This window comes from Neomonachus schauinslandi, chromosome 4 (assembly GCF_002201575.2).
Source record: "Neomonachus schauinslandi chromosome 4, ASM220157v2, whole genome shotgun sequence".
Classification (NCBI taxonomy): domain Eukaryota; kingdom Metazoa; phylum Chordata; class Mammalia; order Carnivora; family Phocidae; genus Neomonachus; species Neomonachus schauinslandi.
Genome location: NC_058406.1, coordinates 116,647,821 through 116,660,709, shown reverse-complemented (window position 1 = coordinate 116,660,709; position 12,889 = coordinate 116,647,821). Strand labels below are relative to the sequence as shown.

At 39.0% G+C, this 12,889-nt stretch overlaps 1 protein-coding gene across 3 annotated transcripts in view; it reads left to right on the top strand.

Moving 5' to 3' along the window:
• Positions 1-12,889, top strand: part of TOX (thymocyte selection associated high mobility group box) — a 298,213-nt gene that overhangs the window by 168,818 nt on the left and 116,506 nt on the right. For all 3 annotated transcript variants that reach the window (XM_021688227.1, XM_021688229.1, XM_021688228.1), the window contains exon 3: positions 923-1,165. In XM_021688227.1, the coding sequence (XP_021543902.1) occupies positions 923-1,165 (243 nt within the window). The remainder of the gene's footprint in view (positions 1-922; positions 1,166-12,889) is intronic.

The window sequence follows — 12,889 nt, the reverse complement described above, 5'->3', positions numbered from 1 at the left end:
CCTCCTCATAGTTTCAATGTTTACCACCTTCCATTTTAAACAGGAGTGTCCTCATATAATCTTTCCTTCCTTTTTTGCTCCTCCCTTCCTTTTTTTATCTAAAGCTACTTTCCAAAAGGAAAAGGCCCTCATATGTTGTTATTTGTTTTACTGTTTGACTTTTATTCCTAAATTAGTATTATGATAATGTCAGTGTGCTATTGCCTTTCAAAGTAGCTGAACTGAATCAAAATGGCTGCAATATTATTTAGCAGCTTTTAGAGGAAAATCAAATAAATGAGAATAGTCAGAAATCAAGAAAACAATCTTCGTTTTATTTTGATGGTATAATCTTCATGATAAAAATAGCTTTTAATGGTTTTTTTTTTCATATATCAAACTTCCTATACAACCACAGTTATGCAACATACCTAAGTTGTGTCTTTACTAATTATTTTTCTTTTGTCAGTTGTGAGCATGCAACTTTTCAAAATTCAAAAGCAATTGCCCCCAGAACTTCTGGAATTCATTTTATTATGTCTCATGATCTGAGCAGTAGGGAGTCCTATGAAACATGTTTGATTAAACATTAATTTTATAAATTGCCTTCTTTCCCCACAATTCCCATGATAAAGGTATTCAGCTAGATTAAAACTCTGGAAAATTTTAATGGGACCTTTGAAATCTGTTTGAGTTCAGTTTCTTGGAAAAATAAAACTGCCTAATGGAAGTACTCTTTATACAAGGAGTGGATATGCCTTTGAGGGAATTTTCTTCCGTGCATATTAGTGAAATGACAGCAGGGTAATCTGCATGTTTGAAATGTGTTTGCCAAATCCGTAAGGCTGCTTGTAATCACATCTGAAGGGGTTGTGTGTATTTGTTCACGGTGATGAAGAAGAAGGGGAATGATAATTTGCAATGATATCCCTTGTCTTTTCAGTCTTACCCTGGTCCAAGCCTGGAAAGTGAAGACTTCAACATTCCACCAATCACCCCTCCTTCTCTCCCTGACCACTCACTGGTGCACGTGAATGAAGTCGAACCTGGTTACCACTCTCTGTGTCACCCAATGAACCATAATGGCCTGCTACCATTTCATCCACAAAACATGGACCTACCTGAAATCACCGTCTCCAATTTGCTGGGACAGGATGGAGCACTGCTTACTAACTCCATTTCTGTGGTAAGAATCTGTTACTGATTTGTGGTGGGGAGCGAGGGACATAGTGAGGGTAAGGTCGACTTTCATGGGAGAAGCTTTACATTGTAGTAACGCAGGATTCAGACACTAAGCATAAGTTTTTAGCTAGGGAAAACATTCTCCATACGTTCCTCAAGTAATTTTCTGTCTTCTGTTGACTTCAAGGCAAAATCAATTAATTACCTGTTTGATCACTCATACGTCTAACCCAAAGTTCTAAACCCTATTTGACACTGAAGGCCCTGTCATAAAGTTGAACTGTCTTACCAGCTTTCAGATAAAAAGTTATCTTTAAAGGGGCCACAAGCAAGACCCTCACATCTTCTGAATAGGAACTGCTGTTCACCGGATTTCTCCCCCATTTTCCACAGGTTACAGGATAGGAAGGTAAGAAAACATCTTCATTTGTATTTTGGAGGTACAATTCTAGTGACCAAAATTTATCTCCATTAAAGTGTTTCAATCTATTGGATCCATTGTCCCCATGAATCTTCAAGTGTTCTGTACTTCTCAAAGTTAGTGGGAATGTGTATCATCCAGAAAACCAGCAAACATTAAATTTCCAGCCCTCTACCCAGAAGTCCAGGGATCTGTATTTTTAGCAAGCATCCCGTGTTTGAGAAACATTGACTTATCATGAAATCTTTCCTTCTGGTTCGTGTGTCATCTAAAACCTTAGTCATTTCTCTGTCTATATCTCAAGTAGTGAAAAATAGTTTCAGCAGTATATGGCCAAGGACAGAACTCTTTACCTTGTCATCAAACTCTCCCTGAGGTTAACAGTGACTTTTAATTAGCACTCTTTGGTTTCCGTTGTTCAATCACTTAACAGTACATGTAACTCAATTGTCATTTTGGTAAGTCACTGAACAGTGCTGTCGTGCTCACGATGAACAAATTGATTAACTTGCTCATCTTATATGGCTTCTGCTAGGCAGCATTCACATTATCACTAATCAAAATCATTTGGGGATGTATCTCTAACTTGAGTGGCTTCACAAGAAGGTTTTCCTATTAATCATGAATGTGAAGGGTGAGGGTTGGGGAGGGAGGGTCAAAAGAAACCCTAAAGTCACTTTCTGAGAAAGAAACCCAGAGCCTCATGCCATGACAGTGTCCAGATTCCCCTAAGAATTGGCAGCTAGCTCAGTGGCCAAGAGAGAACTCATTCACAGCACTCACGGTGGCAGAAAACTATTGCCTTGATTTTTTATTCTACCTGTATAGATTTTCCCTAAGAATACGAACTATGGCTTCATAAAATAGGACATGGAATTTTAAATGAATAGGCTAAATTCGTAAATCTGAATCATGCTGTACTTCAAAGTAGTCACCTTGAAAAGTCACGTGTCTATTCCTCTTTGGGGCTAGGCCTTCAGACCCAGTTCCGGAGTCAATGAGGCATCCAGGTGACGCCTTTATAAGCACCACCTGTTTGCTAAGAAGGTGAAGAAGAACACATACACTGTATACACTACCAAGTTGTCCTCTAAGCTTTCTCATAGTGTGAATGGAGCGGGGCCATAGAAGGGATAATGAGATATTCAGTTCTGTAATTCAAGTCTCAAAACTCTTTTCTCCTTTATATAATTTGCCTTCTTAGCATTCTGAGGACCGTCTCGATATACCACTCACTCGTTAAGAGATGCTTCTTCAGTGTATATGTGCATACATACATTGTGTGCAACTTCAACATATATGCCTCGAGGATTTCCCCAGAGTTGCCAAAATGGCAGTTACTCCATCCTCAAATGGCATGCTCAGAACTGGACCTAGTCACAGCATGAAATGCACCACTTTCTAAGTCCTTCCTCCACTGTGCTCTCCTCTTGCCCTATCCGGAGCTTCTCCTCATCCAGATTTCTTTATGCTTTCCCCACCCAACCCAATGTCAAAAACTGGACTTTAGGTATTTTCCCTTCAATGTGGTATTTCCTTTGGAATTTTTAACACTGTGCAAAGCAGAGGGGCCCTGTTTGGCCTACGCTAAGGGGTGAAGCTCTAATTTGCCATTCTGGTTCTTGGCAAGGTGCATCTAGCAGGATATTTTGTAGGATGGTGAGCCTTCCCCATACCTCCCAGACCACATTCTGAGGTGGACAGCCACTTTGCCTGCTCCCAGTACTGTCCCTACCATTTTATGCTGTTATGTAAAAAGCTACTCCAACAAATAATCCAATTCTTGGTGAGGCTTTGGATGGGCTTTAGCGCAGTCCAATAGAACTTTCTGTGATAATGGCTTTTCTGTTAGCCATGCCGTCCAATAGCAGTATTCATTGGCTATTGAGCACTTTAAATGTGGCTGGAGTGACTGAAGAACTAATTTTTATTTTATTGTATTTGAATTATTTTACATTGAAGGTAGCTACATGTTCCTAGTGGCTGCTAGATTGGACAGCATAGGTCTAGTTAATGTTGATTCCAACATTAAATCTATATTAAACCCATTTTTTAAGCCAATGTGGTCTTGGAGAAAGTAATTTCAGAGATTAAATTTATTGTAAGAATCCTCTTTCAAGGCTGGGATCTCTGGCTGGAGTCTAGGAGCCAGAGTTTGATATACTGTAAAGTTGCAATAGAAATCTAATAAAGTTGGGTTGGCAGGGCTGACTTCATAGGAGTCTACTAATTCCTTTGAGAAACAAGGAGCCTCCTCAATTCTTCTTTTGAAGTATGTGTCTAGAATGCCATTCATCAGCGTGTACATTTTTTATTTATTTTTTAAATTTTTTATTGTTATGTTAATCACCATACATTACATCATTAGTTTTTGATGTAGTGTTCCATGATTCATTGTTTGTGTATAACACCCAGTGCTCCGTGCAGAATCACAGATCTGTACCTCTGAAACAAATAATACAATATATGTAAAAAAAAAAAAAAAGAGAGAGAAGAAGAAGATAGCAGGAGGGGAAGAATGAAGGGGGGGAAATCGGAGGGGGAGACAAACCATGAGAGACGATGGACTCTGAAAAACAAACTTGAGGGTTCAAGAGGGGAGGGGGGTGAGAGGATGGGTTAGCCTTGTGATGGGTATTAAAGAGGGCAGTGTGTACATTTTATTTACTGTGATCTAAATGTTTGAAAGTGCTCAAATGACTGATAAGATGTAGTCACTGTCCTTCAGAAGCTTATAAACCACAGAGAAAACATAAATAGGTATGAAACAATTAGAGTAAGATATGAAGCAATTAGAGACCAGGAGAAATGCTAAACTCAGTTTTGCTGACCAATGAACCCAGTAGGAATTCCTACTTGGAAGTTGGTAGAGTAATCTGGTTTGGGTAGTCTATAAAACCTAGTGGAAAACGTAGGGCTGGAGGCAGGGCCTGAAAGATGGTCTTGATTTGGACAAACAGAGAGGGAAAGAAAAGGCATATTGGAGAGCATTTGCAAAGCAGGTTGGTTATTTTAAGTTGGAAGATTTGACCAAAGGCTTCAAAAACCAATGAAAGGACTAGGGGCTTGATATGATGGATTCAAAGAAACCGCTGGCTGTTTTCACTCGAGGCAAACGCATTATGAAAGCAGTATCAGAGGAGAATCCTTCTGGCATCTTCCTGGATGGATAGCGGTGGTAAGAAACTGGAGTTATGGAAAGTCTGAGCAGCCAGTTGTCGTAACTCAGCAAGAGGTGTTGGGGAGATACACAGGGCGGTGACAGTGAGAACAGAAAGATGGGCTACTGAGCTGTTTTCACATCATTCCCAGATACAAATGGATCTAAAGATGAACAACCCTTCTTACAGCCATATTTTACATTTCAAAAGCACTCAAGGGTTCTTCGCTTTGAAAGGAACTTTAAGACTGTAGAATATTTTCTTCACATTTCTTTGTAAAAACAGATTAAAACTCTTCCCTAAAAACTTTGATCGTGCCCAATATGATCTCAAAGTTTAACAACCGAACTCTCGGTCAGTTTGCCAATTGTTGAAATATGTTTGTGAAGAGAGCACAACATAGATCATCAACGCTCATATAGACAAGGAAGTGATGACTACAGAAATCCAGATGTAAGCGCGGCTCGCCTAGAAATACAGTGCTCTTTCCAAGCCCTTCTTTCAAGATCACCTACAATAATAAAAGCTAACACTTGTAGATTCTAAATAATAAATTTGCTGCAACTTTTATAATCCTATGAGTATAAACCACCCTAGGCAGATTTATGTATAGGACCAACTATCTCCGATTGTATTTTCCAAAAGCTTTTCAATGTTATTAAAGCTGAGCCTTTGTGTTAGTGTGGTGCTCTCATCTTGGTGTTAGTATCTTCACATGACGGAATTTTAGAATTTGAATGAATCAACGGGGTGGAAATATTTTAGTTCTCATTTAAGTATTATATATATTTTAGAGATCGTTGTCATGTTTTTTTTGTTTTTTTTTTTTAAGATTTTATTTATTTATTTGACAGAGAGAGACACAGTGAGAGAGCGAACACAAGCAGGGGGAGTGGGAGAGGGAGAAGCAGGCCTCCTGCTGAGCAAGGAGCCCGATGCGGGGCTCGATGCGGGGCTCGATCCCAGGACCCTGGGATCATGACCTGAGCCGGAGGCAGACACTTAACGACTGAGCCACCCAGGCACCCCAGATATTTCATTTTAAAGATAAAGTTTCTTATATCTGCTTGTTCTTATCCCCAGTGGGCAACATAAGTGATACAATATTACTGATTATAAGCATTTCCTACGAATGTCTAATATATTAGACATAAAAAATTAGTTCATAATTAGAAATCAATCTCTGAATGAGTATTATTATCCCAATTTCACAATTGGAAAATGGAGGTTCAGAGTTATTAAGTGACTTGCTCAGTGGCTCAACCCATAAATACCCCAACTTTCTATCTGAAAAGCAAGGATAAAAATAGTCCTTAAGTCATGGTGTTAAATAAATATTAAAGAATTGCTTAGAAACGCTTAGGAAGAGTTATGTAAGTTCATTAAATGAATGGGAAAAGCGGGGTGCCTGGGTTGCTCAGTCAGTTAAGCATCCGATTCTTGGTTTCGGCTGAGGTCATGATCTCATGGGTCGTAAAATCTAGGCTGAGTCTGCTCCCGGCTCAGCAGGGAATCTACTTGAGATTCTCTCTCTCCATCTCCCTCTCCCTCTGCTGCTCCCCACACACTCACGCTCTTTCTCTCTCACTCTCTCTCTAAAATAAATAAATAAATAAATAAATAAGGGCGCCTGGGTGGCTTGGTCAGTTAGGTGTTCAACTCTTGATTTTGGCCCAGGTCATGATCTCAGGGTCATGGGATCGAGTCCCACATCAGGCTTTGCATTCAGCATGAAGTCGGCTTGTCCCTCTCTCTCTGCACCTCCCCCTGCTCTCTCTCTCTCTAAAATAAACTCTCTCTCTAAAATAAATAAATAAATAAAACCTTAAAAATAAATAAATCAATCTTTTAAAAAATGAAAAAGGCAAGCTTTTTCTTGACTCTTTTGGAGGAGTTAAAATGCATGAGAGAGATTTTCCCAAAGAGTTATTTATACTTTGATCCTTAGTCTTCTTCACATCTGTAGGAAAAAAAAAAAAAGACAACAAAATCCTATTCACCAAAAAAAGGCTTTACCTTTTACTGAGTGTCCTTGTATACCATTATCATTTAAACCAACATCTTGGAGCCAGACCACGTCAATTCCAATCCTGCCACTGCCACTTACCAGCTGTGTGACACTGAGCAACTTACATAACCTTTCTGTGCCTCAGTTTGCTTATCTATAAAATGGGTATAATAAGATATTTAATCCTATAATGTGAATATTAAAGAAGTTAGTATCTGTAAAGTAGTGCCTGTCGCACAGTACGTGCTAGATATATTCAGTGGGAATCCCTTTCTGATAAAAAGGTCGCCGGGGGCGCCTGGGTGGCTCAGTCGGTTAAGCATCTGCCTTCTGCTCAAGTCATGATTCCGGGGTCCTGGGATCGAGTCCCACGTCTGGCTCCCTGCTCAGTGAGGAGCCTGCTTCTCCCTCTCCCTCTGCTGTTCCCCCTGCTTGTGCTCTCTCCCTCTCTCTCTCTATCAAATAAAAAAATAAAATATTTAAAAAAAAAAAAAAAAGGTCGCCAGGGTAGAGTATCTAGATTGCTTTCTGAAATTTGTCATAAACCTATATGGAGAGTGAAGCACACTTAGGGTGAAATTTCTTCCTCCCCAAGTTTCCAACATTTCCTTTTTGTATATTCTTGCTGGTGCCATTTTATATGTCAGTAGTCAGTTGGGACGCCCACAAGAAGTTCGATTTCTGGCACTTTAAAAAAAGTTCCATTTTCTTAAAGTCCCTGTTTTCTAAGCCCGGCCTATAAAACAGGGTAGAATTTCTATTAGTATATACTGTTGAACAAGAGCCAATTAGTTCTGATTCTCTAGGTCCAAGTTAAACAGCTATTCATGACCCAATATTACAAGAGTTCCATTTTTCTCAAAATTCTCTTGAGTTACTTTGATAGTGCATAACTGATGAGCCTGAGCTTCTCAGAGAGTGGAATCTGGTTAGAAGAGCACTGGAACAAGAGTTTGAAAGGCCAGGGCCTGCTTTGGATAAGCTTGTTAAGCATGGGCAATTTACTGCACCCCATCTGTAACCAGCAGGATTGGGTTAGATCCAGAGGGTCCAAATTAAGCTCGTTGGAGCCAGAGGAAAGCAGGAGTCAGCCACAGTGGTGTTGCTGTTATTCGTCTCACTTGTTCACATTTCCTATAAAAGTTCCCCTGCACAACGGATTCTGTCCCCCGAGAAGATGGAAAACCACAGAACTAGTTGATCTCTAAGACCCAGGCCAAAGCTAGCATTTTCCTATGATTCATACTCTGTTGACCACACAACTGTGATCCAGACTCACGACTCACCCAACTTTTCACTTTGGTCACTTAGTAATTTTTCCTACTGTCACTTTGGCTTTCTAGTGTTTTACCTGTCCCCCCTCCCCCACCCCGGGCCTAATCGGTTATTAAGATATTTGAATCTATTGAACAGAACGTTTCTTTGAGTGGAAAATGTTGTTCTGCCCTTAAGAAGAAAGTGATGTTGCTTGATGAGACCGGACGGTGTTTTCATGTTGTTAAAAAGAAACGACAGAACTATTTTGGGAGAAAGGTAGAATAAGAAAATATCTGTACTAAGTATGCACAGTTTAAGCAAAATCCTTTGGTTCCTACAAAAACTGAAATCAAGAGCCTCTTCTTTTTCTCTCTACTCTGGCACATTCACTGCTGGGTTTAATTATGGATGGGTAGAAGGGAAAATGCAACCTTGTATAAAGTCATCCAAGCCTCACTGCCTGGCCTATATGTGGCCATTGCTTGTTCTTTGTGCAGTCAACAGAAGCTCTTTCATACAAAGAAAAACCATGCAAAGTTTTAGAATGGCCTCACAGAAAGGAGTCATTTAAGACCTGAGCTTTTTGTGGAGTGTGGTTCCTAATGACACATTATAGAAAATTTACAATAAAAAAAAAATCAACAAAGGAGATTTCAATTTCTTTGAATGCTTCAAATTTCCAGTTCTGGAGTTGAAAATGGAAAAAAGATGTTAAAAGGCAAGGAAATGGGGGGCAGGAGGGGGTGTGATTTCCCAAATGCCTTATTTTTCCAGGCAACAAAAGCAAGCATCATGTATATACTCAGATTTATTGTCATTTTCGGCATTCAGTCATGCCACACTTTGCATTCGGAGGCCACTGTACAGCTGTTTTGACAAGCATTCACTTCAGAAGGTTCTGGGCAGGACACACGAACTGAAGCAGGGGTGTTCCTCTGGGCCTAGAGGGAGTATGGTACATCAAGGAAGTCAGATGTATTTGAGCAACATGAATTTCTAATATGTTGCCATTATGGAAAGGACCACTGGCATATTGAATAATGTAGCTTTCAAAGCTAAGCAGAAAATGTGATTACAGGCAATTTGATTGCTGTTTTTAAAATAAATATTTTTGAAATCTTGAGATATTTTATTTCATGTAATGCATCAAGTATGTAACAGTGGTCCAGAGCTAAATATCTTTCAGGACATGAAGGAGCTGATGATGTCAGCCCCATTTAGATATGAAATAATAGAAGCATTAGTTTAAAATGGAATGGAAGTCACCGTGGTTTGTTTCTTTCTTTAAAAAACAGGGGATGAAAAGCAATAGAAAGAAATGATTTTGCCCATTTTGACAGAAGAAAAAAGACGAAGAATAATTATTTAGCATTATGCCACAATTCACGAAATGTTTTTGCAATTACAGCCTGGTTTTGGTTGGGTTTTTTTTCTTCCCCACAAATTATCCTTTTTTGAATATTGCAGCACATGAGAACAATGTATTCAACCACTTTAATGCTGTGAAGAAATGGGCTGGTTTTGTTCTTATTTTTGACCATATATAATAAAAATGTGTGGTTTGGGGTTTTTTTTTTTAATGTCAAATTCCTAATAAGGCCAAAAATAAGTGTTGTTTGTGGTTAGTTGTTAAGCTCTACTTCAGCCCTTTCTTTGCTCAGAACAGACTACTTTGAATGTGGTATTGATAAGGAGTTCAATGGACTCAGTATGTTAATGATTTGGGACTATCTTTTAGTGCTACAATAAAATATTATTCCAAACTGGAGTTCTCCTTAATAGTGTGCAGGAAAGGAGCCAATTTAAAAATAACACTTTTACTTTCTTCTGCCAAGTAAGGAAACTCAAGATCGACTTTGTGTATAGGGCTCGTTGTACTTTTTCTTCAGCCCTGGAGTTCATATGGATGTGTGCCTCACCCATGCACGGAAGAAGTTAAAAAGCTATAAAACCAGTTATATAATACACAAACTCTGAGAGTTATTCAATCCAGCCTCTTAATTCCAGGCAGGAGTAAACCTAAACCATTTCAGATATGTGGTTTTCTACCTAAGAGCCAAAATTCCACAATTTTCCTTGGTAGCCTGTTTGTATTTAATTAACCTTGTAACATTAAGTCAAATTGCAGTAAGAGATTTAGATTCCTTCCAGGAAGTTCCTTATTAAAGTTAAACGAAAATCTCTTACTACAATTTTCGTCTACTTTGTCCGCTTCAGACATCTTAAGGCTTGGAGCACAGCTGATTTCAAGTAGTTGACATTTATGAAGTCGGGTGTGCAGTTGTGTTGTACTTGGCCCCAACAACCCCGATTCCTGTAGCCTTTCCTCAAAGGTCATATTTTTCAACTTTAAAATTGAATTAACTTCCTTTAAAAAAAAAATTGGGGATCTTCAGGCATGTGCTGACCACAATGGAAGGCATAGCTCCAGACAGGGCCCAAAGTTACAGATTAATTTCTGAATTTTTCAAATAATTCTCTGCCCCCACATGGATGTTTTTAGGATAGGCTCTTGAATAGCATCACTGATTGCTGACATATTTAATTTTTGGCTCACTCATAGAAGTGTCCTCAGAGAAACAGATGCTAAGTAGGACCATGAGTAAGACTCCCCGGACCCTGGCATGAGGTTTCGGCCACTGGCTATCCCCTGCAAATTGTTAATAAAATGTTCCCTAAAGTGTTGAGGGGGGAAGCTTGGGAAAAGCAGCACAGAACCCGGATGAAAGACAGGTGGGAATGGGGAGGATAAACAGCCAGTGGGGCCTGTCTGTAGGAATCATGTAGCTGAGGGCTCCATCCCAGGGTGCCGCCCTCCTGCCATTTCTCATTATTGGCTTCTTCTCCTCATTTTGGGTCCAGCAAACATTCCATCCTCAGTCCCACACCCTAAATCGTAGCGATAATGCTTCATATCTGAAGTTCTCACTATAAATCAGGCCCTAAACTGAGCACTTGACACATGTCCTTCTTGCCCTCTCTTTCCTTCCCTTGCCTTTCGCCAACAATGCTCAGGACGTGCCCTCCCCAACGGAGAGGAAGATTTCTTGTTCCCTCTTGCTCCACTGGGTGAGCTCTCTACAGATAAGAGGACCTAGATACCTTGCGAGCTTACTTAGTTTCATTCCTTTCCGTAGAAATTATTGATAACAATATTATAAGCAGTGCATTGCACTTAGTAAGACCTTGGTAACTCTTTCTGATCAAATGAATGAACTCATTTGTCCCCACTGGGACAAATTTTTCCCCGACAGGTAGGTACAGGATCATTATTGCTTTTTTATGCTGACACTTCTAAGCCATTGTTTAGTCTTCTAAAATGATACAGCTATTCCAGTTTTTTAAAAAAGTTTGATGTTCGGGTGCCTGGGTGGCTCAGTTGGTTGAGCGACTGCCTTCGGCTCGGGTCATGATCCTGGAGTCCTGGGATTGAGTCCCGCATCGGGCTCCCCGCTCAGTGGGGAGTCTGCTTCTCCCTCTGACCCTCCTCCCTCTCGTGCTCTCTGTCTCTCATTCTCTCTCAAATAAATAAATAAAAATCTAAAAAAAAAAAAAAAGTTTGATGTTCTGTGTCATGGGTCTAAATGTTCTAGCCCACTATAATACTTTCAATATAGCTAAATGAATTTGAACTCTAAATTCGCATCCAATCTCATACTCTTAATACTTGAATCAATTTACCACTAACTATTCCTAGCCTGTACCACTATCCAATTGATATATTTGACAATCAATTACAGTGTGTTAGTTGAGCTTCCTTTTTAGGTGAATACTTTTATTTTCTGAGTAGAGCTATTTTTATGGAGAAAAATTATCAGTAAAATTACAAGACTTCTAAAGAAATATGTTTCTGCCTAGTCCCCAGAATCTTGGAGGCAGAAGAAGCAATGTGAACAATTAATGTCTATTAAAGATTGGCCCCTATGACCAGTGAGATTTTTTTTTATTATCATTACAAAATGATTCAGTCTTTGACTTGCCATGTGCTTGATTTGTGCAAGTAGATTATTAACATTAAAATGTTGCATTATAAACCCATTTAGTCATGGAGTCAGAGGAGAATGAGTCTAAAATGCTTTCCAGGAGAACAATGAACCAGTCTCATTTCAAGACACCACTTCCTTCATTATTCATTAACTATTCTTATCTAGAGCATACGGGAACATTTTAAGAGCAGGTTTTGGTTTTTTTCCCATTTCAGTTTTTTTCCAGTTTGAAAGTTCCGAGTTCTCTAATGTGAACAAGCATTACCTATAGGAACATAATATTTGTCTTTCTATATTAGCCGTTTATATACTTTGTCAGAAGCAAGACACACTCCCTTGGAGGAAAGGTATAAGGTGCTACAGGATCTTTGACCATTTGGTACAGTCATTAAAATATGAGATTCTACTTCCCTTTTTTGGACCATTTAAGATATCACAAATGCCATAATCACCCAGAGAACAGATCTTTTTTTTTTCCTTCACCTAATGAATATATTTAGCATTCTGATTAATATATAATAACAAAATTGATAGTTGAACATCTTTGAATTTAATGGAATGTACAAATCCCCCAGAGAAATCTAAGTACCATTTAACAGAGGGAGGATTTAACTCCTTTTTGTAATTCAAGATAGCAATTCTATTTTTGATAGGCATGGAACTTTGTCAAAATTTGTCACATTTGAAAAGTATTATTATTCTTTAGCATTTACGTTTTGCTTTTTTAAATCAAAATCTTGATTGTCTTTAATAAAAAATTACTCAACCCCCAAAACACATTACACTGTTAAAACTTTTCATATTTTCGTATGCATTGCATATTTAATCACACTCTCTGCCAGCCAGCAGACATAAATAATGGCTTACCAAATGGAGCCAGGACCATACTTCATAC